The sequence below is a fragment of the Pipra filicauda genome, unplaced genomic scaffold, assembly GCF_003945595.2.
Source record: "Pipra filicauda isolate LSUMZ 115617 unplaced genomic scaffold, ASM394559v2 scaffold190_size1978887_pilon, whole genome shotgun sequence".
NCBI classification, from domain to species: Eukaryota; Metazoa; Chordata; class Aves; order Passeriformes; family Pipridae; genus Pipra; species Pipra filicauda.
The window spans coordinates 1,865,892-1,890,835 of NW_024104299.1; the positions used below are offsets into that span (position 1 = coordinate 1,865,892).

Sequence of the window (24,944 nt, forward strand, 5' to 3'; positions counted from 1 at the left end):
AAATTCATCACCATCAAAGCAGGAGTGGTAGGAAGAAGTCCTAACTTGTTACTAGTAAGAAAAATGTACTTTGTACATATTGTATAGCTCACAGACATAATACATTCACCTTCCTCTGTGGCTTTCAAGCCTTCTGAAACTCTTGAGATATGACAGAAGGCACTGGCTTAGCATCTTCTTAGTGTGAGATCTTGGAGACTGCTAATTAAAGAGATGTCAGGACACTAAACCCCTGAGCATTCTTAGCTCATAAATCCTCAGGGAATCATTTTAGCATTTTAAACTAACCAATTAATTCTTAGACCTTATAAAATTGTCTGAAGTGTAGATATGTATACCTGTATGTTATCTCCTTCATTCACAACATATATATTGTACTATGCACACGAATGTTCCCATTAAAACTTAATATGAGCTAGATGCTCATCCCACATTAGACACGTGCACAGACGTACACACGTGTATTTGTGAGAGTTACTTAAGGGCAGGAAAATAGAAAGTTGTGGAGAAATCTTTTAAATTGTGAAATTTAGTTTTACTTGAAATAGGGAGTAGATGATAGAAATTGGATTACTGAAAGTAAATAATGATTAAGCTATACATGCATAAAATGGGGGAAATCCTAAAGACCTCACAAAACTAAAGAACCTACAAAAGTCCGAGCTTGTGCAAGTGCTAGGTGAAGATGGAATAAAAGAATTAGAATTTGACTCATCACAGCCAGACATGACTTGCTTATATATTTTTTTTCTAAAATAGATAACTAAAAGAAAAAACAAAATCAGAAAATTGATTAAATTCTGAGTTGAGGAAACAGTAAAATTTTTTATTCTATAAGCATAACTATCCAGTCAGGTTCTATGCCTTCTTCAGAAAAAAATTGATATTTCTGCTGTCTTAAATAGCAGAAAAATGATAATAACTGACAGATATTTGGCAAAGAGGGAATCTTGACTCTGCTCTTAAATATACATGGTTATGCATCTTTAAAGTTTCCTACCATCAGAAGTTCAACATTACTCACATGAATTGAAAAGGAATGATGGAAACTGTTGAATTTTAGGAGCAAACACCCCAAGGCTATGTGAGTGAGAAGGCTGAGTTTAAATTGAGTGCCAACTATGACAGCAAATCATCTGAGTTCATTGAAACAGATCTGAATTTCAGCACAGTAGGAAGGTTGCAATACAACTAATCTTATTTCTATTTGTGGCATCCACATTGCTTAGAAGCAGAAAGAGATTCTTGATGTAAGAAGAAAGAAACATATACCCTTTGGCAATTCTTAATTTGTAAAGAATAATTGCCAAAGTACAACTTCATCTGTCTTCCAGAAGCCACAGTGTGTCAACATTCGTTTTTATCAACAGATCTATAAGAATCAATATGGGCAACTAACACAGATACTCCCGTGCACAAAGAACAGGTCACTGATTGGTGTGTAGCTAACTCACTACACTAGTTTTCCCTCTGACCATGATATGAAACACCAGGTATGACACTAGTTTTTGCTGGACTGCAGTTGCCATACAGAGTTAAAAATGCATATGAAAATCAGCACAGTATAAACATATTTTTTCCTGGTTCCTTTGCTCTGACTGAGTTGTTTCTCCCCAACAGCGTGGAGGGCAGCATAGGACACTGGTGAGTGTGTAAGTTTACAGCATCTTCTCCACGGGTGACCTGGCAATACTAAATTGTGGCAGCACAGCAGGATGTTCTCACCATTGCACATACGTAGGGTTCACAAGAAAACAGTAGAAGAAATGCACATATATCTTAGTCTTTTAATAATTTCATGATTTGATCAATATGTATAAAAGCAATAGAGCCTTGAAAAGAATTTTATATGTAATTGCACATCAAGTTAAATTACTTCTTATCATATTCCTAATTTCTAGCTCATTACTTCTAATGCTGTGCTTTAAAAAAAGAGGATGTTGCAGAGCTTCGATGAAATCATGTGAAGGAATAGTGACCTTTTTTTGCATTATTTGTTTGGTCATGTTTGTTTACTGACTTTGGAACATTCTACATAGTAGTTTCTTTGAAGTAGGAGGGGTTTATAGAGGATCTGTCTCATGCCCAGTTAAAACATTCTAGAAAATTGTCTTCTATGTAATACTTACACATTCCTCTCTATCACGTGTGAGAAACCAATTTTACAAGCATTAATTCTTTATATTGTCATCACATTAATCCAATGAAATAGAGTGGTCTGCCACTCTCCGGAGGGAGAATAAGAAAAGATAGGCAACTTGATCGGGTTATGCCATTTTCTTTGGGGGCAGGGAGGTTGGTGGGTTTACATTTTTGTAAACTAACAATTTTATTATCATTTTATTATCATTTTTTCTGTGTGCAAGATCATATAAAATGCTTATCATGATTCCACAAAATCTCCCTCATGCCCATCTGTTTTTACAAAAATTACACTATATTTATAAATTACACTATTTGTACTTTGAGAAAACAAGTAAAGATCGTATTTTAATTAGGTACCACCATAAGGTGATAAATCTTTCTTTGTCACAAAATATTTCAGATGTAGCTGGATTGTCCCATAATCATTCGTATATATCAAATAATTCTTTTTGGTTTTTCCTTATTATATGTTCACTATTGAAATTGCACTCTTGCTCTGTAAGTGTGAAATGACATGGAAAGAAGTATCAGAAATGGATAGAAGTTCTTGATGAAATAGTTTATGTTTGGAAGACAGGTAAGTTGGCTTTTTTTCAACAACTGCTATATTAGTCACGTTGTGTTTCATCATGAACTCTATCTTCATATTGATTAACCATGAATAATAAAAATTGAAGTGATTTTATAGAAATTAAAATGTAGATTGATACATAAATGTACCTTATATTTATGGAATCCCACATTTTAGAGTTAGGAAAATACATTGTGTTTTCCTATTTATTGATGCCTTTTTGTTTTTCTCATAATAGTATTTTAATGACTTGTGCAAATTAGGGCATTTAAACATTTTGAAGTACTAGCATTGTAATGAATTTTAAAGTTTCTCTGCTGGAATATGACATTTGTTTTCTGTTTTGTCTCCTTTACTCTCCTTATTTTCCACAGTATTGAACACTTCAGTAAAACTAAGTACATTTGTATTTAAGTTTATTCTAAGAAACTATACCAAAAAGTAATTTCATGTTTCTGGCACTTTAAAACATGATTTTGCTGATGTCTTTCCCCCCAGAATTTTAATGAAATCACCTATTAAAATACATTGTAATGTAGGTTCCATTATATGCATGGAGGTTAAATATTGGAAACTAACCTTGCACAGTCATTTTCACTGCACTTTTAAGTGCAAAAATAATATGCATTTGGATTTGATTCTTTTGCATGATGAGATTGTTTGATATAAAAACATGATGACCAGGGTGCTTATTTTTCAAATGGTTTAATTTTAGAAAATATCAGAAATATTTGTGCTTTGTGATTTTAATATATATGATGTCATTTGCCTTTGACGTTCATAGTTACTACAGAAATTGAACTATTTATGGAGTAGTTCTTAGTAGTAGACCATTCCTGAGCCCTTGTGATACATGGAAACTCCTAAGAAGGATAAGTGACAGACGTGGTTATTTAAATAGATTCAAGCAGCACGTAAATGTCAAAGGCATTTATAAGGTTTCCCAGTTCACTTCAGTGTTCGTCTCTGAATGTCTCTGTCCAATCCAAACTGATAGCACTTAATGTGGTTTATTCAGTTAAGATTTTCTGAAGAAACACAGATCAAATGTGTTTATTTCAACTGTATGACTTCTGATGCGGGTAATTTTGTGGTCACTGTCTGGGCACTGGAGATTGATATCTCTGATATAATCCAAGAAATTAATATTCAGAAATATTATTGATTTTTTTCTAAATGAGTAGGCTATGAGAATGGGTTCTGTAGCTTTTTACAACAGTTATTGTGCGACCCTAAAATAGCCAGGTTTTGGCACTGAACTGTTTTAGTGTCACTGATCTTGTATATTCTGGGGACCTTTATAAACATCTTCAACTTGTATGTTTCTTTTACAATAATTTTCTATACCTTTTCTTACAAAATAATCTTAAAAATGTGAACACTGAAGATAGTAAGCTAACTGCTTTTTTTTTTTTCACATAGCTGTTAGTTCCCCTAAAACTACTAATGATTAGCTCTGGGACTTCATGAAATAACAGAATCACAGAATATGCTGAGTTGGAAGGGACCCACAAGGATCATCGAATCCAACTCCTGGCCCTGCACAGGACCATCCCCAAGAGTCACATCATGTGCCTGAGAGTATTGTCCAAATACTTCTGGAACTTTGTCAGGCTTGATGCTGTGACCATTTCCATGGGGAGCCTGTTCTAGCACCCAGCCACCCTCTGGGTGAAGAAACTTTTCCTGATATCCAACCTAAACCTCCCCTGACACAGCTTCAGGCCATTCCCTCGGGTTCTATCACTGGTCACCACAGAGAAGAGATCAGATCTTGCCCTTCCTCTTCCCTTACAAGGAAGTTGCAACTGCAATGAAATCTCCCCTCAGTCTCCTCTTCTCCAGGCTGAACAGACCAAGTGACCTCAGCCTCTTCTCTTACGGCTTCCCCTCAAGGCTACCATCTTCATTGCCCTCCTTTTGAGTCAGCAGAGGTTATAGACTCTAGGGGAAATTTCCTAAAGTAAATGGCCACTTTAGCATGAAGGGATTAACCTGGCTCGCCAGATGCACTGTAGCTTTGACCAAAAGCATGGGTTTCTTCATAGCTTGGCATGAATTTTTGCATTCAGACTGAGCAAAGGGCAGCAGCCTTTTAATTTCAGCCATTCTGACATTTACTGAGAATGTTACTCAGCACCACTGAGAAGGGTCCTACTCTGTCGTCTTCATTCCCTCCTGCCAGCTATTTATACACTTGATAAGATCCCCCCAAGCCATCTTTTCAGGCTGAACAGTTCCAGCTCTCTCAGCCTCTCTTTTTGTCAGATTCTCTTATTTCTCAATGATCTTTTTGTGGCTCTTCACTGGACTCACTTCAGTTTAGAGCTCTTCTTCAGGCCAGCCTGTTGGCAAACTTGACATCCTTGTTTCAAGTTGTTTCTGTTTTAGTAATATGCCTAGAACATTTCAATTGAGAATCACTATCCTCAGAAGGATTTACTAAAGAAAGTAAAGGTACCATTTTAAACTAGGTTTGTTAGTAAATACTGTTTGTAAAGAGTTCAGTGTAAATTTACTCCCTAAACAGAATGTCGAGTCATTCAATTACAAAATCAGGTAGTACACAAGCTGGCATGGAGCAAAGGCCAATCTTTTCTACTCCATTCTGTCCTTGACCTCTGTACCTGGACTGCCACTGAGGGGAATGGTTGTGATGGTGACAGTGTACACAGTTGTCCCTTGCAAAGTACACCGAGCTCCTTAGCTCAAATCATGCCATTTGCTGTTGCATATGAGTGGTTTCACAGGGCAGTGGCTACACTTATATCCACTGCTCTGTGCACACAGCAGTCATTCACTCATCTGCAAAATCTGCCTCTAAGAGTTTAATGTTTGTGAATGGCATTCTACAAATAAATAGCCCTAAGAAGACAGCAAAAAGTCTTTCAATCTATGTGCAGTCTGGCTGGAAATGGATGCTCCATTTCCTATTAGCAGCTTTTGAGCCAACTTTCTCCTAAGAGCTAGACTTATTCTTATGGCCACAAAAAAAATTCTAGTTCTTTTAATATTTAAAGCTTAAATGTTGCAGGGTTTAAAATATTTTAAGTAGTATTTTGACTCTTGTTTCTTCTTTTGTTTTTCCTAAATAAAGCTAAAACAACTCCTACAATGAAAGTTTTCTTCCCACTATTTCCTCTGAAAAGCTGAACTTTTCTGTGTATTTTCTCTTTCTATTCCTAATGGAAAATATTGCCGTTGCTGAAGTCTGACTGGGAAATGCAGATGTGACTTCACTGTAGCTGCACTACCACAAATTTCCAATTATAACAGGTCAAAAGAAGAGTTTTCTTAGGCATTGCCTATGGACTGTAGAGATTGTAGAGATCCAGACTTGAGAATGAGTTAGAAGTTATAATTACTAAGACTCTTCACCAGGTACGAGTTGCCAAATAGTGCAGAGATCAGTGGAGGTACACAATTAAAGAAATTCTGTGCCATGGCTAATACAAAATTACATGTTTCTGATTTATTTAGTTTAAGTTAAGAGACTGTAATAGCTCTTGCAAATATATAGAACCAATTCTATTAAAATTTATTAGCAGAAGTACATTTTTGTTTCAGTGAAGCCTGGGTTGGTCTACTTTCTGTAAAACTGCTGACAACAGGCAGTATTGTATAACAGGAACACTGACCTAGATTTTCAGAGGTGGTCAAATCTCAACAGGTTTTGATTGATTTGGATGAGTGACTGTAAACTCCTTTGAAAACCACTGCCATAGGATTTTCATAGATAATTATGTTATTGAAAAAAATTATAGAAATAGATTTGATCCTGCAAGAACCTCACTGGCAATATAAAGCAGTATGCAGGTTTTTGAACAGGACAAACTTAAGAGAAATGATAATATTTCTGGAATTGACAGAGAATAAAGAAATAATATTTTCTTTGGTATTAAAGGAAATATATAGATTTAAAGCTTATAAATTAAGCTATAATCCATCTTATTGCTATCAGTCGTGTGAGACACTGAACAAAGAAAATCCATGTTGATTTTGATCTTGTAAGTATAATGAATTCATATATTAAGACTAGTGACTGTTTTGTAGGAGTTTTATAAAAATGCATATGTATCATTGGTCTCACCATTACCAGAGATCAGAGCAAATTTCTAAAAGCCACTGGAATGGTATAGGTGGTTCTCTTCAGTCTCTGTAGGAATTAGCAAACTTGAAAATCTCAGTTTAAAAATGGAAATGTTGACTTATTAAAAAGCTACCGTTGAAAGTTTCAGGACAATTAATATACATACACCTTTCTGGTTCCCTGTGTTTAATATGTTTTTTACTCCAAATAGAAGCTTAATATTAAACATAATGGAATTTTTAGTGTCTGATATTATCCAGGAAATCAAAGGCTGAAGAGCAGACTTGGAACAGCCCTGAGCAATTGATGTTTGAGAAAGTGAACAAAAACATGCTGTCTATGCAAAAAGGTTCCAACACAAAGCAGAAAAGGAAGATAATTCAAACAGACTGCATTACATATGTAAAGAGATTGTAAAGGACAGAACAGTAAAAAGTTTAATATTTTTATGAATATATGAAAGGAATAGAAGGCTGAAGTAAATTTCTGGGAAAGACCAGGCTGAATAAATTAGTTTAATTCTCTACATCAGCTACTAATGAAGTGGTTTTTTATGCTACATTGGTGCCTCCATATTTAAATTATGTTTTTGCTTAATTTTTAAAGTAATGAACACAGACTTTTCAAATTACAGGCTTCTGCCTTTATTCTTTCAAAATTGGGAAGTGAAAAAATTGGTGAATTAGTTCTCTTGGTAGCAATCATGCTTTTCCTATCCTGCTCTAGTTACATGCCTAGAAAATAATTAACAGGTTTTCTCTAATGCTTCCTAAAGATGTTGAAACTGGAGAACAAATATTGACTGAGAGGCAGCAAAACTTGCCTGGACAGGAGAAAATAATGGTTTATATAACTGAAAACAGTTTGTCAAAAACAGAATAGAAACTGTGGAATATCTGATTTAAAACTGATGTCCAAAGGGTCAAATGTGATGTGTACATGTATTTGGGTATTTGCAGGCCACACTTAGGTGCTGCTGCCTTTGCAGTATCACACAAAAGAGCTCTTTCACCTTCCTGAAGATCTGCAGGGCCCCAGTTCCTGTTGCTGGGAGCCAATCATGAGATGATTTAGCACCCAAGACAGCCTTTTGGAAGCAAGAGGGAATCGGTCATGAGGACGTGAATTGGTTCCGGCATGACTGGGCTTTCAGAAACATTAGCAGAAACTTGCAAGTATTATGTTTGCCGCTGTTTATAAGGGAAAAGAGGAAAGGAATTTGGGAAGGAGGTGGAGGAAGCAAGTCTGCACCTTGTAACTGGGTTTAGCACATTGGGTGAGAAGGATTTTGGACTGCAGTGCGTAAAATCACAGGGGAGGTGGAGGCAGTTCACTCTCCGCCATGCAAAGGTGAGGTGCCTCTCATTCCGTTTGTTCTCCACACACATGTGCACTCCCCTTCCCCCAGGTGTGAGCTCTGCTTTTGGGTCAGGAAAAGCAAAGAAAGGCATTTGTTCCTAGCACCTGCTTGGCTGCAGATCTGGGTCAAAGACCACCTGAGCCCATGGGTGTTACGCAAGAGGCTGTTATGAAGGGGCCCAGCCTGCAGCAGGCACTGACCCACATACCTACTCCCCCTCCAACTCTGGCTTTGTAGCCCAGGGGGTTGCGAAAGCCCAGGACTACATAAAGTGTTCCCTGTCCAGGCACCGCCATCAACACTTGGGCTCTCCAGAGGCTACAGGGACCGGCACTGTCTGTAAGGGACCTGCTGTTGTGGGCTGGGGACAACCAGGTGCTTTGCACCAGGGAAAGCTGCTGGATGTCTTGGTGACCTGGCAGGGCAGCCTTCCTCCCTTCCTCGCTTGTGTGACAGAGCCTGTTTCTGATGCTATTCTCCGTCTGTTTGCTGCAGGTACAGGATGGCCCACACAGAGAGAGCTCTACCCTGGCTGCTGCTGCTGGCACTGGCCTTGCTGGGCAGCACCACTGCGGAGCGGGACTGCCGAGTAAGCAGCTTCAAAGTCAAGGAGAACTTCGACAAGACCAGGGTAAATCTCCTTTCTCTTCTGGATCTGTGATGTCTTGCCTAGCTCCTCTTCCCAGGCTACAGAATTTGACATTCAGTAGCACCAGTGTGTTCGCATTCTCACTCAGAGTCACAGACTGCAATACTGAGAAACAGCAGAAGCATGTAATGTTGCCCACACCTCCACAGATGCTAGATCTTGATGCATCTGATAAATACTGCAGAAACTGAGGTTTAGAGACTGGACTCAAACTGTATGGTGTAAGCAAAAGAAGTGTGATGACTTTGTTGTTTCTATGAAAAATTAATAATCTGGTGTTTTCAGATATGATTGCAAGGAAAAAAAATTGTACATAAATCTGTCAAGATCTGCCACTTGTTAATCTCTTTCCACCAAATTTTGCATTCCTAATACTGGAGAGCTGCAGATACAAATAAGATAACCGAAAGAGGTCAATATTTCCACAAACTCTGACTGCAGTAGGATGTATTGGTGTGTTTATGCTGTTGGAACAGCTAGATTTGCTTCTTAGGTACAACTTGGAGGCAGGGGGTCAAAGGTCTGTATGCCATTCCCTCTGTCACCTGCCCTAGTCTGTAGTGTCTGTAATGTTTCCATTCTTCTAGGTCTAACTGAAGCCTTTCTTATTTCCTTGCAGTACAGTGGCACCTGGTATGGTATGGCAAAAAAAGATCCTGAGGGACTATTTCTGCGGGACAATGTGGTAGCCCAGTTCACTGTAGATGAGAATGGACAAATGAGTGCTACTGCAAAGGGCAGAGTCAGACTCTTCAAGTAAGCTGTTTGCAATTTTCCTCTTGTTCCATTTCACTAAGCTTCTGCTGCACTTACTGGTGCTCCAAACCTGCCTGCTATCCCTGTGCCAGTCACACTGAATCTGTGCTGTTAGATTTGACTGTGATATTTTCTTTGTCTCTGGCTACAGTAACTGGGATGTCTGTGCTGACATGATCGGCTCTTTCACTGACACAGAGGATCCTGCCAAGTTCAAGATGAAGTACTGGGGTGTTGCCTCTTTTCTGCAGAAAGGAAGTGAGTACTTAACTACAGAAGATGCAGAACTACTTGGAAGCCTAGTTGTATTGCATGTCCATGCTGGGGCAGGAAAAAGTACTGTTGAATTTCTTAAGCACATTTAAAAGAGGTAATAACTATCATACACGAAACCTTAACGTGAACAAGGTAATCACTACTTTTTATATGGGACAGCTGGCTGGCTTTCTTTAAACACGTGAAGATCAGGCCTTTGTATTTCTTTTGTTTGTTACCCAACAATATAATCGAAGGTCACTGTTTGGAAAGAAATGAAAGGCAGATGAAGTATTTCAAGACTTGGTTTAGTTCAGAACTCAGTTACCAGATGTTTCTGCTCTGTCTGAGAAGCCTAATGTCAGACCTAGCCAAGCAGCAAAGAGGATTTAGCAAATGTTATTTTGTTTGGTCTTCTGTCTGAAAATGTAGAGATTTATCTGTTTTAAGAGACAAAAACTATCCTATAAATATTATATATATGTCTATATATTCATATTTTTAGGTCATTTGTCATACCCTATGCAAAATTAGTTTCTTGAGCCAAGTAGAGATTCAGACTCTTTGTAGCTCAAGACATTTCCTTGGATTGCTTCCAAGGGAAGCAGGTGGAATTTGAAAGTGACAGGAGCTCCATTCTGTCCAAAGACACAGTTAAAAGAATGTTTTGAATGCCAATGGTTTTTAAGTTGTTGCCAGGTCTCCTCACAACATGCTGCTGAATCATGGATGCTTCAGATTGCTGGCTGAGCCCAGATTCTACCTTTCTAAAAAGCCTGGTGTCCCCCCACAGGAAAAAAGGGGAAGAGAACATAGTGCTGCTTTCACCAGTTGCAGATGGTAGTGCAAGGGAGAATCTTTTGCTCCGGGAGAGGAAGGTGCAGATCTAACCTGCTTTACTGCAAACACTTAGATTCACTTCTGTTAGCACAGGGTGTCTGTGTGACCAGGTATTTATCAGGTTACATAGCTAAATAGTTCAGAATTCTTTGAAATTGTAACTGTGTTTTAAGAAGAGGGTTTATTGTACCAAATACACTTTTAACGCACATGCAAAGTGCTCAACAATCTTTTTTCTCTAAAAATACAGTCTAAGTAACATCCCTGGTGGGAAAATAGCTACAGTTTTGAGTCATCTGGAAGAGGATTAGCATGTCCTTGCTAAATATGTTTATTTTCTCTTTAAAACAAACAACTTCTTCCCAAACATGGAATGAAATACTGGACGCGGGAATAAACTACTAGCTAATCTGTTATAATTTGTACCAATCTTCATCTTAATATTTTCTTTACAGAGTTATGGCAGCAATCTCTTCTGATTTTCTAGATTTTACTCGTGTCTCTAACACCTTTGCTTCTTTGCTATGGTTTCTTCCAGATGATGATCACTGGATAGTGGACACAGATTATGATACATACGCTCTTCATTACTCCTGCCGCCAACTGAACGCGGACGGCACTTGTGCTAACAGCTATTCCTTTGTGTTCTCCCGGGACCCCAAGGGTTTGCCTCCAGAGGCACAGAAAATTGTCAGGCAAAGGCAGATGGACCTCTGTTTGGACAGAAAATACAGAGTTATCGTTCATAATGGTAAGAACCTTCTTTTTCTGAAGAATTTTATTTCAGGGTTTAACAGCTAAAGCGCTGGGATTCTCTTGCTCATTAAATGTAAAATGCATGAAGTCTTTTACTTAGTGGTTGTAACGTTGTATTTTGAAAACTGGACCTTGCAGTGTTATTTCCAACTTTTACTTCCCTTATCTGAAGGAGAGCAAAAGTGTATACCTTTTTATGTAGCATATCAGATCAGCTGAAACAGTAATTAGAGGAAGTTGTAAAACAATTAAATCAATGTAGTGTGAGTAAACATTGTACAGATAGACTTCACAGTTGTGTTAAAAAGTAATTGTGTTTCTTTAATCAGAACACTTTGCCTTTTTTCAAAAATCTATTTGAAAAATTCTTTAAAAAATCTTTTAGGGACAATCAGAAGTCTTGGAAAGGATCCTTACAGCAGACCCTTTCTCACAGGTCCTCATGCCAACCTTTTCACAAAGGGTAGTAGTGGAAGAGGGGCATATACTGGAAGCATGAGTATCTTGAGTCACACAGTCAGGCTGAGCTTGCAACACGGGGAAGGATACAGATTAGCTCACTTATTCTTCAAGTACATTAGAAAAGGGAAAATAATAATCATCTAGAACAAAACATAATGTACTTCCTGATAAAAATTACACTTAGAGTGGGTAATAGTAAAGAATGAGGAAGAAAAATCAGAATATTTAGAACAAATAAAATAGTAGTGTATCTGTTCCTACATTCCCCTCACACTCTGAAAGACATCTACAGAAGACTTGAGCAGTGAATAAGTGAACTCCCAATGTAACAGTGTGGCAAAAGATTTAATGTGATTCTTGGATGCATAAACCAAGACTCAGATGAGGCTTGTGCTTGGCATAGGTCTGCTTGCTATGTCACATTTGATGATAACGATAACTGGAAGAGTACTGAGGATGAATTAGAAGTTTCAAAGAAGAGCAGAGAAAATGATTGAAAGTCTGTAAAATGTGTCCTTTAGTGAGTGCTTCAAAGACCTTGATATTTCTCATTAGAAAGAGATTAAGGGCTGACCTGAGCAAAGTCTGTGCTTGCCCACACAAGCAATGGTAATTGGATAATAAAGGACTTGCAAACACAGAAATAATAAATTTAAATGGATGGAACTTTAAACTGGACATTTAGAGCAGAAATAAATAGCCATTTGTTTAACTCCAAAGGTCATTAACCTTTGGAACAGTTTACCAAGAGCTGTTGTATATTCATCACTGAAATCTGTAAATCAAGATTAAAAGCTTTCCTCAATGACATGTTAGAACAAACAGGGATTGACTGAAGAAACTTTTGTGTCTTCTAAAGAAAGTCAGAACAGATGAGCACAGTCAGGTCTTGTGGCTCTATTACCTGTTCATCTGATCTATAAACAGAGAGTAAGATATTGCCATGTTGTAAAGTGGGTATGCTGATAACAAGGTGCCTGAAAGATCTGCTAGGGTAGATGGTGATCAGTAACCTGCAAAAAGTACCTGATAACAATGAAAACAAAAATTTTATCTTGAATGAGAATTTGGGGACAATATAAGACAGTTGAGACTTACGGCAGTCAAGAACAAGAGACACCATAAATGCAAATGAAACTGACTTTTGTGAGTGATTTGTATGATTGCATAAAGGGTAGGATAGAAAAGAAACAATGTCATTAGATAAATCAACAATACTTTTCTGATTTGAATCCTGCGTTCACTGTTTTTCAAATGAGGTACAGCAAGAATAAAAATTTCTGAAGATAAGAAAACCAAATAATGAGATGATTAGGGATATTATATTAAATCTAAGATAAAGTATAGATATACAGCTGTGATTTTGGGAGCTGTGTGTTATGGTGGTTCCTTGTATTTTTGTCAAATTCAGAGGAAGTACTATCCCACTGTAAAATAAGGATTATTGGGCTAGTTCAAGTACTGGTCCAGTTCAGCATGGTGGAATCTGTATTTCTATTATTTCTACTGCATATGAGGCCTGAAAGACAATAAATGTATTGTCAATCTTTGCAAGAAACTATAAACCAAAAAGAAAAATCAGAATATATTAATTTATTCATAATTTGTGATATAACTTTTTCAAATATTTCAGAACTTCTATATAATAGAATGCTTGTGGTTTTTTGCAGAGTAAAGAAGCAATACTGTAATTTAAACATAAGACCTCAGAATGCCTTTTGAAAGTTCAGCCTTAAATATTCTCTGACTTACTAACCTTAATTTAAAAGTTGATCATGCTTCCTCTAGTTTGTTATAGAAATATCAAATCTACCAAGTTGCACTTGTTATTTGTCTGCCATCCTAATTTATACTCAAATTTTAGGTGTTGAGTGCAGTGTCTGATATATCTGATACAAACAGTGAGTTCCATACTGTTTGTAAAGAAAAAATAGTAGCCCCAGTCCTTTTTTATTGAGGATTATGCCAGAGTTTATCTTTATGAGCCCAGCACCAAAGTATAAAATAAAGCCAGCAACTTGCATTTTCCCCTTTATGTAATCAGGACCTGTAATTACTATATTGTCAGTTGATTCTCAATATTCCAGTATCATTAACCAAAGTTCCTGCAAGGCAAGTATGTTTGGGAGTGAAAGAATGATTGTGAGCTAAACTGAAAAAAATCATTTATTGAAAGCTTTGTATCAGAAATTCTTACAAAATTCGCTTAATTCCTTATATGACGATTGGAAGCCTTGCTACTTTAGTTTTAAATCTGCTATTAGGAGATAAAGAATTACTAGCAAAACAAGCCAACTTCAATTGTCTATATTGACCTGCATCCCATTGTTACTGTGCTAAAATTCTGACTGATGTTAATAGATGCTGCAATAACAACTTGTGTCTGTTTCTAATTGTGCATACTCTGCTATGTCTTGAAGCTGATATTTTTCCCAACCATTTTTCATTAGCTTTTTAAATTAATGCTGTACTCAAATTAAGAGAGTGAGTGTGTGTGTGTGTGTGTGTGTGTATGCCAAACCAATAGAGGTACAAAACTTACCTTGATTAAAAAAAAAACCAAAAATGTGTTCTTCGTATACTGGCTCTTCAAGGCAAAAAGAGAAGCCTAAGAAATGACAAGTTTTTTGTTCTAACTTACATTGCATTTCTGATGGTAGCTCTTTTTCAAATATAGATGCAGCTGTGATACACTTTGTCTCTTAGAGTAATACCTTGTTACTTTAAGTTATGCAATATGAGTGTGGATATTAAGTGAGAATACTTGTAAATACAAAACAGTGTCATGTCAGCAGAAGTGAAAGCTAAATCTGCTGTTAGCAATTGCTAGAAGAAAAAACTGTGAATTAAGGGGTAGTATATTCCCTCAGCTAATTTGCTATTGCCATTAGAAGTTTTGGAGGTCAGGAGATTCTTATTTTGCTGAAAGACATTCTTAAATTAATAATTTTTAAAAGGCAAATAATTTGAAGCTTGTTAAAGTAAATAAATAACTCTTTTATCACTGATCTGTCCAGTGCCTTATTTGCCAAAGTATTAAATGCTCAGGACACGTGTAACAGGTTGGATGAATTCCTGTTGTGTTCTGAGTTGAAAATTCTTTGGAATTATAAACTGCAGAACAAGGTAATAGCATTATTATTATTATTATTATTACAAGTTACAGACTGCTGGGCTCAAGAGCATTTTAAAGAAATTAGACATGGACATTTTAAATTTGGTGAAAGTTTGTGTATTGTAATTTTGTCTAGTGTGGTTGAAAAACAAAATTTTTGGTTTTGTGTGTTTCAGGATTTTGCTCTTAAGGAGGTCCAAAACTATGGAAAGAAACCATGTAACAGCACCATGGATGTAAAGTTAACACACTGATCCGGTGTTCCCTGGAAAATGTTTCAAATGGCTTCGTTTAGATTTTGAATATATTTATCTGAGCTATCTAGCTCACCTTGTTGATAAACCAATGAAACATTTTAATAAACTTGGATTACAGGGAATGAAAATTGTTTGTATGCAAATCTGTACATATGTAGACATTGGTTTTATTAGTAGACTGTTATCTTAGTGCACTGTTTTGAATTGGTCTCAGATGGCATTAAGAATTTAATCTTGCTTTTTTTTAGTAGTTTCAATTTCTGACTAAAAGAGGGTTTTAATCATAAAACCTAAAATATATGTATTTTAATTTCTTTTCAATGCCGTATTTTTTCCTAGAACATACTGAAAATCATTCCCAATAGACTTTTAGAAAAGAGGAAGGAATTTCAATGACCCTATATATCACTAATTAACATTATATGACTACTGGAGACATAAAAAATATGCATCTTTTTAAAAGAACTATTTTACACATGACAATTAACCATTTTTATTTATTCTTTATTTATAAATTAATATGCATCATGCCCATATTTTTAATTTGAGATGGAACCAAACTGGTCATTCACTTGGTGATAATATATGTTTATCACCTTGTTTCCTACATGAAATTGTTTAGTTGGCTCAAACATAGGTTCAGGCAGTCAGTAATCTAAGAGTATAATCAAATTCTCTTTTACAATGGGATTAAAAAAAGCACACACTTTCTGAGGATGAACATTTTCATTAATGTTCTGAGGATGAACATTAAACTAGAAAGTTTATTTCTTTTACTCAGTAGGAAATAACAAGTAAAAATGAATCAGGTGCCCTCTTGATATAGATTCATTATAACCTCATTAAAGTTAATGAGATTTATGCCATCTGAAAATGTACCCTCATAGAAATTGTTTCATCTGGCAAGTACTTATTTCAGCTGTTTTACATTCACTGAGTTCACTGCTATATTCCTATTTATTTCAGTGTAAGAGGAGAATTCAATCCATTGGATTAAATTGTACAAATCTTACTGAGGCAAAGCAGTGAAGTCAAGAGAATTTTACCTGCAGGAGACAAAAATACAGATTTAGCTTTTTTTCCCCCCCTTCTCTGGCATATAATACTATATCAGAGTGACCTATTCGACCTGGAATAGTGTAGACAACATCCAAAGTGTGGCACAGCTCAGACTTTAAATAATTATCTGGTAATGAAAGACAAGTGTGGCTGTTCATGGTTACTTCTTCTTGCAGTGGTTTCTGTACCTGCCCTATGCCTTTCAGGGTTCCCGGTACAACAGAGAAGAATTTCCTGACATTTACGTCTGAAATGGGCAACATTATACAAAATTGGATTGACAGCAGAGTTGGCAAGAGTAAATAATGCTGTCCAGAAGAAAACTGATGGCAAAATATTTAAATCTTTTTTGAAGTTCTGAACTAAAATTAAAAAAATAATTACTACTATTGGGCTCCACATAATGAAGAAAGAGATCATCAACAGCAAAAGGGCTCGGAATAGTTTGTAGTCTTGCTGGGAAACACGGATCTGATGATTTTCTGAGTAGGCTAAACCAGCATTTAAACTTCTTCTTGATGCTTTTGTAATCTGCAGCAAAAGAGAAGAAAGTAACTTTCACTGAAACATAGAAGAATTATTAACACATTTTTACAAGTGAAAAAGAAGATCTTGGCACGTGATCTTTCTGTTTTCTTTTGAAAAGTGACTACAAAAAAAGGCATTGTAGAATTCCATTTGTACTTTTTGTCAATGGTTCTATTTAAAACATTCTCACTTCACTAGCAATTTTTTTTTCCTCTCAGCTGTGAACTCACCTCAATATTAGTTAAGGTGGTCGTTCTTGTCATGGCTCTCTACCAGTCAAAAATACTTTTCAACATAAAACAGAGCCTTACTTACTCATGAAATCCCATTAAATTCAAATTATTACCTCATTTGTTCCATCTAAAGAAACCCATTGATTTCTTTCACAAATGCAAGCTGGAACATAGTTAACAATCATTGTTGATGGGCAAAAGGGAATGCAATCCAATTCTCTTATGGCCATGCTGATATTATAAGGTAGGGATTAGAAGAAGCATTAGTTTTTTATGGTAGCTAAATAATTTTAAATGTGAATGAGATTATATGTTGTTTTGTGTCGACTTTTAGCTTCTCAGTCAGTAATCAGAATTGTTTTCAATGCACTAACATGAAATCTTACAGATCCTTTTGTCACTATGAATATCTGTGTCGTATAAAAGTACTCTCTGATAATAAACCAGACTATGGGTAGTTTGGTAATCTAGTATTGATGGGTGTGAATCATCTGTCATTAGGTAGAATATTGAATCCCAGGAACTTGCAGAAAACACTGAATCTCATGCTCTACATCCCTGCCTTCGCTGAAGTTGGCAGGGAAGTTGACATTCACATCTGAGGCAAATAAAATAAAACTGGAATATTTAGCAAACAAACATTTATGCTAAATAACCAAGATGCCATTTTATCCCTTGCATGCATAAAGAAGGGCTATTTTCAAAAGCCTTGATCGATTTGCTGTCTGAGAAGGAAAGCAAAAGGTGTAAGGCTCTTGCTGCCACTTTTATGTGTGACACTTCCCTTTAGCAGAAACTACAGGAAGGATAACACTAATACAAGTAATACTTAATAGCTTACTGCTTCAGGTAGAGATGAAAATGTTTAGAGAGTAATTTGTCCTTCTTTCTGCAGTTTTCTGAATTTGTGACAGACATAGATGGTCTAGAATAAATACTCATTAAGAACCTAGATATCTTCCAAAGATTTCAACGGAATGTAGGTGTATAAATCAAAACCTGTGATCCAAAAATGGGCTTCTCATCAGCTGCCGAGCCTGAGAAGGGGACAGGATTCTGGTAAATAAGATGCAATCTCATCTTAAGGAAGTGCTCAGTGGAAATGGCTGGCAGTATTATGTTGTGGATGCCTTTTTGGCCTGCCCAGTAAATGGAATCTAGATACCTATTGTGGGCATCTGGACCACACTCGGACAAACAGGAAATTAGAAGTCAGGTATACATATATAAGTATGTAACTTCCAGAACACAGACATCTTTCCTAGCTCTAGCCTCCAGACTGAGTCTTGCCTGAGAGGAAGAAGAGTACAAAACCAAATAAATTACAGATCATGGCTTCTAATCTGTCATTTTTGTCAGGGTTCTGGGAAGTGTTACATAAAAATAATATTCAATTTCATAGTAAATTGTTAAGTAGACATTTTTAGGGTAAATTTGTTAACAAATTCAAGGTCTTATATCTGTAGTCAATCATCATCATCATTGTAGATGTCGTTATGTGAATACATGACTGTTTTGAACTGCTTCCAGCAACACTAAGCATTGTGCTACGTGTGCACTGGCATCATGAAGTGAGAATGAGTCTGCCCTTGGGAATGACTCAGGGACTGAGACATTCTCCATCAGATTTCTGGTTGCTTCCTGGAGAGCTGTGTGAGAGGGAAGATTCAATTATATCCTGCTATGGGCCTCAGGCCTTTTTCAGTTCAACATAAATGAAATGCATCTTAGCATCTCTGTTGCCAAGCTGGAAAAGAAACAGGAGCTTGGCAGCATGTCTGTAATACTGTAATCCAGTATTCCAAGCACTTTTTTTGCCTTCTAGCTCCTTATGTGCCATTTTGTTTTCTAAATTTACTTGTAATCTGGTGTTTGCAAGGACAAGACAAACACCATTCCTGTCCTAGTCTCTGACCAAGAACTGTGGCATCCCTTGGCTGGCAGTTTGCAGTTCTTTCAAAGGACTCACACTCCCCACTGAGGTGCTGTATGCTCTTTGCCTACAGCAAATATGGGGTTCAAAAAGCATAATATGAGAAGCTTAATTACCCAATAAAGAAACCAAGAATCTTTTGGGGGCAGTTGCTAAAACCTAGGCATTGCAGTGCCTAGTTTGAAGATTTCTAGGTCCTTCTCACTCTGTTTTTGGAAGAGAAGGGTGTATGAAATCAGGTAGTTTAAAAGGAGTTTAGGTACTAATATTATGCTTGCTAGAATATAGATGAAAACTCTGTGGTGTTGGGTATTTTGGCCTATATTTCAAGAGATAAACATCCACTTAGAAAGAAAGTGGAAGCAGAGGGTTTAATTTACAGGTTTTGTTTGCAGCATTTGAAACTGTGAAGGACTAAGTATAATCTAATGAGATCTGTGTATTAGATACACCTGCAGAAAGCCAGCAGATCCAAAAACTGGATGGATTTGTTTCTAGTCCTGGCTCTCTCTGCTTTCTTACAAATCTCCTGTGGCTGGAGTTTAGGCTCAAGGAAAGCAAAATCTAGTTTTTAGTTATTTCAAATGCTTGACTCTTTCAGCGTTTAGGAGAATTACTTTAGCTTGAACAGCATATAAGTGGAGAAGTGTATTTAATATTATATGTATATGAAGACAGACTTTGTGTTGAGCCTCAGGTAATGTGCTATTCAAGCATGTTTTTAGTTGAAATGTGTAGGCTGATATGTACCGGTTGAAGTGCTTCATTTTATACAAACTTATCATTTATTGAACAAATGACATCTGTTCCCTTTAGGTGTATTTGTATTCAGTGACAATATGTTGATGCCTAGTGAGTTATTGTTTACTTCCTTTTGTTCTACAACAAAATTTAAAGGAAAAACATACCTGTAAGATTTTGGAGTAACTGACGACAATGACTGATCCTGGTATTAGAAAGAAAACAATGGCAAAGGTCGTATCCCAGACTATTTCTCCTGCAGTGCTGGGCCAAGCCAGGGTGCAAATCTGAATCTCCTATTTACAAAGAACGAAGAAGAAAGGCAACATTGTACCATCATTTTTACTACAGCATTGTTCTTATCTCCCTCTATGCCCATGGAAAAAGGGGCTGCAAACTAAACTGAATATGGGAAACTCTTCTACTTAGACAAATTGTGAACTAATGTATTACTTCATCGTTTTAAAAGCCTATACAAATACAAACAGATGTGTCTGCAACTGGAATACTGCCATAAATTTCATATCAAATGCTGATAGCAACTTTAAATTGAATCTTACAGACCTTAAACTTAATCATGTATTTGAGTGTCAAGTTGGGTGTACTTTTGTATGCATTTCAAAAAACTAGGCAGAAAAATCTGTGCATGGGTATTTGTTACAGAGGAGGCCACAGGTGCTGGGCAGCTCTCCCAGGATGCTGATCCCTCGGTAAGGGGAAGCATGCTGGAAAGGGGATCTCTGACCCGCACCGGGGAACACAAAATAATCCCAGCCGATGAGCGTTCCCATCTAACGGGACGATCCGCCGGGAGAGCGGGGTGGGGTGGCGGCCGAGGGGAGCTCCGGGCGCTCCTCTGGGCGCGGCCGCTGCCCGCCCCAGGAGCGATGTCCCTCGGTGCGATGATGTCCCTCGGTGCGATCTCCCTCGGCGACCTCGCCCCCCCGGTGGCAGAGGCGGACGATCCTTCCCCGCCGTCCGTCCCCGCACCCGCCTCCCCGCGCCGTCCCCGCTGCCCCCGGCCGGGCTCCCGCGGGCCCGCCCGGCGCTCGCCCTCACCTGGCCTGAGGCGGCGGGCAGCCGCACCACGGTGAAGAAGCAGCAGAGCGGGAGGGTGGCGAGGGCGGCGAAGCCCCATATGAGGAGCAAGGCGGCCGCCAGCACCTTGCGGCGGCGGAACGCGGCGTGGCGCAGCCGGGCGATGCTGACGACGCGCTCCAGGCTGACGGCCGAGAGGGAGAGGATGATGACGGCGCCGCTCAGGCTCACCACATAGAAGAGCATGTGGCAGACGGCGTCGCCCAGCTCCCAGGACTCGGTCCAGCGCACGATGACGATGAAGGGGATGGGGGTGATGAAGAGCAGGTCGGCACAGAAGAGGTTGAGGACGAGGCAGTTGGCGGCGCACAGCCTGCGATGCCGCCGCACCAGCAGACAGATGCCCCAGATGTTGCCCGCCAAGGACAGCAGGAAGATGGAGGCCAGGGCAGATGATTCACCGACACGCAGGGCCGTCACGTTGTGGCCCCTGAAGTCCGAAAAGAAGGGGAAAAAGGTCCTGTTCCCTCCTGCTGCCCTCCTGGACCCCAGCATGAGGGAGGCCAGTGGGCATGAGAGACCCAACATGGACAGTAGCACTAGCCCTAGGGGAAGGGCTGTGCTCCCAACCACCACGGTGGCACCTGGGGTGCCCTTCCAGCACAGAGGAAGGGGCTGACTGCCATCCCCCTCCCTCCTCTTCCTCCTGCCCCTGCCACCGAAGGCTCTGCTGTGCCAGCCGGGCGGTTTATGGCCCTCGCGCTGGAGTGGAACAAGGAAGTGGGAAAGTAAACACAGTGGAGCTCACACAAAGGCGAGGCTGCTGTGCATGAGGCGGTAGTGAGGGGATGCCCAACACCTCCCTGGGGAGGGTTTGGGTCAGCATGTTGGCACCTCCATGCCAAGGGGCACAGGCCCAGCCACCTCCTCCAGGGCCAACCCTGATCTACTCAGCTCTCCAGAAGGGCCCCTGGGGTGCCAGTGACCTGGGGAGGTCACCCAGTCAGCTCCCATCCACTGTGGATGTGCATGGCTTAAAACAGGGATGGCTGCTATACCTCTCCAAGAGCTCTCCTCAGGAGTCTGGAATGACCGGCACCAGTCTAGGGCAAAAAAAGAAAAGAGGAATTTACCCATTGACTTTATCTTGACAGCGCCATTTGGAAACAGCAGATCTGTACATTGCTTGTGCTAACTATGGAGAAGTGTCACTGTTGTGATTTTGGGGATCTGTTTACAAAGTTGATCCAGAATCTTACCCATCTGTGTCATGCGTTCTTGCTGGAGAAGCTTGTTAAAGTAAGACAAGCCCAGAAAATATCATATTTTCTCTGAACTTCAGTTCCTGGAAGCAGTTGCTCAGATTGTAAATGAAAGTAGGCCTTTCCACTTACGCTCCTCATTTCAGATGATTTGGAAATAGACTGGGAGTGAAGCACATAAATTGCCACAGACAAGCAGATAATGTCTCATAAAAAAAGATAAAAGGTTTTCATAAAGTATGTAAACAGTTGTATAACTTCAGACAGCTCTGGATGTATTCGTTTGGCTCAGTGCCAGTGTGGGTGCTCAAGGGCACACTTACAGGCTGGGTGTGTGGACCTGCACCTTTTGATTAGGTGAGAATTATTCCAAACTGATGTGCCAATGGGACCTGGTGACCGGCCGTGCTTCTGCAGGACCCTGGGTGTGACCCTGCCATCAACCTCTTACGCAACAGCATTAGTGGGGATTCCAGATTAGTGGGGATTCCAGAAACTGAGTCCTTCTAAGGGACGATCTCCTAATGAGGGATGACAAGAGTGACATCTTTCCTGGACCACTTCCCACATCTTTGCCAGTGGGGAATTTGCATTGCTTTTAGTTAGGATGTTTCTCTTGAGCTCATCAAACAGGGAGTTTGCAGGGCAGCCTAAACAGGTGGATGAAATGCTCCTATTAACTCCTGCTGGTCGATGACTGTATGAAATGTGGGCATAGTTGCTGTTAAGTGGGATGGACTATTAACTCAAGTGAAGACAATATGAAAAGTTGCAAAGCTTGAGTTTTTTTTCATCCAGCAACACAAGTGACTGGCTAGTGTCTTGATACATGTGCTTTATTCTACATCACTTGATGGGAGAAGAAAATCTGCACCCCTATTACAAAAGTTTTGGCAAATTTAATATGCTTACTGATAAATTGTATTTATGATCAATGCTTGACATATCTAGCCACAATCTATGTTGGCTCTGCTATGGACTGATTCTTTAAAATTACTAGTGAATCTTGAAATGCAGCAAATACCTTCCAGTTGCCAACAACTTCACTGGTTTGGAACTTTTTACAATCTAACAAACTTAGCCCAAAGTTCTTGACAGCTGGCAATAGGGGTGGTGTGGTCAGTTCTGAATAGCAGTGTGGATTGGAGAAAGAGCTATTGTTAAAAGTCTGATTGTAACTGTGTGCAAACTTGGAAGGCATTAACAGGACAGCTGGAAATGGTATCACAGATAAATACAAATTTTGTTATGAATAAAATCTTTAGCCTCTTTGGCATTAGTAGAAAATGAAATTAGAAACAGAGCCTGTCAATTCAGGGTAAAAGCAAACACATTGGAAACAGAATAAGGGAAGGAAAATAGAAAGTGAAACATCCAAAGCAGCATTATTGAAGAAATTAAGATACTTTCAGCCAGGGAGAAAAGGAATGCCATAGAGGAGCAGAAGGTTTGAAAATGAGATGATGTGTGAAAGTATTTAGATAGACCCTTGATCTTCTTTAGAAAGGATCACCTTTAGCTTTAGTCCTTAGGTGTGAGGGAGAACCTTACTTACTTGACATAAGCCTGTTGTTTGCTCAGGGGAACCAAAGCAAAATGCTGCTTTTAGTATGCTGTTAGTGAGTGAACTTCACACTAACTTGTGTACAAAATACTGTGCCTGGGGACTGCAGAGGTGTGAAGAAACATGCACATTTCCATGGAGTTCAATCAAATGAATGAGAGCTCATTTCAGGAACAAAAGTAATCTGATTAGTCATGGTTCTAATATATCCATTATCTTAAAAAGTAGTTTTCTTTTCCCTTCCATGAAGTACGAAAGCTGTATTTGCTGTTGGGTACGTACAATCATAGCAACAACCACAATGTGAAACCTGAGGAAGGGAGGAATCATAATCTTGACAGAGTTACTCTGGCATTACTGTAATAGGTGGGTGCTGTGTGCGGCACTTGCACCACAGGCGCCTATGACAAGGAAGTGATTAACAGAATGCTTGGAAACCTGTTACGATTGCTTAACCTATGTAACTTTTTCAACCTATGTTCTCCTTTATGCTCAGAAGTGGTGAAACATGGAGTCAACTCAGATATCATTGTTCCTAGGTTGAAGGAAGGTCGCGGGGACCCCTCCAGAGCTGGTTTTCCTAGTGGGGAAAAATCTTGTCTCCTTTTTTGTGGTTATTCTTTTTCATCCTTAATGAAAGCCCAAGCCTTGGCCTCCTATGGCAGATAAGGGCTGTGCTACCTGATACCATAAGTCAAGCTCTGCTTTTCAGATTGTTCCCCTGGCAACCATGAGCTGTCATGACAGCTTATTTATTTCTTGACCATAAGAAATATTCCCAGAGAGAGGTACCACTTGGGCTAGGTGATTCTGGGAGATGGGAATTCTTGTTCCACTTGGACATGATCTAGTAAAGGGTTTTACCTTAGTTTTGCACCCTTTTGCGTGTAGAATGGTGTTTAAGTCTTTGGGCCTATTGTCGTGCACCTCTTTCACAATGAGTAAATAGCACTGACCTCTGTAACAGATGTATTGCACATTTAATATTTGCTAAGTGATTTAAATTCATTACATGAGAAATGTTGACTCTGTCTTCACAAGAGATTCCAAGCTTGTAGATGACTCAAACTGTGTCTGTACAATAAGGTTTTTACCATAAATTACATCCAAGGTTAGCTTTTTATTTTCACTTTTCCTTTTACATACCATACTGCAGCTGTTCTGCTTCTAGACACTACCAATTCTGTGCTTATAAGAAGTCATGTTACTTTCATATTATGTTCGAAATACAAGTCTGTTTTGATTTATTTTCTTTTTTAGGAAGTTTTCTAACTGCTCACCCACTGTATACTTTCATATCAGTGAGCTGAAGCATTTACACCAGTGTGCA

General features: G+C 38.8%; 2 protein-coding genes across 4 annotated transcripts in view; one reads left to right on the forward strand and one right to left on the reverse strand.

The window, feature by feature from the left end:
- RBP4 (retinol binding protein 4) overlaps positions 1-15,384 on the forward strand; it is a 35,387-nt gene extending 20,003 nt beyond the window's left edge. The window contains exons 1-6 of one of the 3 annotated variants that reach the window (XM_039380227.1): positions 4,447-8,156; positions 8,662-8,797; positions 9,435-9,571; positions 9,723-9,829; positions 11,205-11,417; positions 15,176-15,384. In XM_039380227.1, the coding sequence (XP_039236161.1) occupies positions 8,149-8,156; positions 8,662-8,797; positions 9,435-9,571; positions 9,723-9,829; positions 11,205-11,417; positions 15,176-15,189 (615 nt within the window). In that variant the 5' untranslated portion in view covers positions 4,447-8,148 and the 3' untranslated portion in view covers positions 15,190-15,384. Of the gene's footprint in view, positions 1-4,446; positions 8,157-8,425; positions 8,506-8,661; positions 8,798-9,434; positions 9,572-9,722; positions 9,830-11,204; positions 11,418-15,175 lie in introns of those variants that run through there. The other 2 variants (XM_027743149.2, XM_039380228.1) reach the window with 2 other exon arrangements.
- Positions 15,385-15,729: 345 nt separating this feature from the next.
- FFAR4 (free fatty acid receptor 4) lies at positions 15,730-21,362 on the reverse strand. Its single transcript, XM_027743151.2, has 3 exons — positions 20,810-21,362; positions 19,918-20,046; positions 15,730-16,846 (listed from the first exon to the last, which is right to left on the reverse strand). Exons 1-3 carry the CDS (start codon positions 21,341-21,343, stop codon positions 16,439-16,441), a joined length of 1,071 nt encoding a protein of 356 aa, XP_027598952.1. The 5' UTR covers positions 21,344-21,362; the 3' UTR covers positions 15,730-16,438.
- Between the last annotated feature and the right edge of the window lie 3,582 nt (positions 21,363-24,944).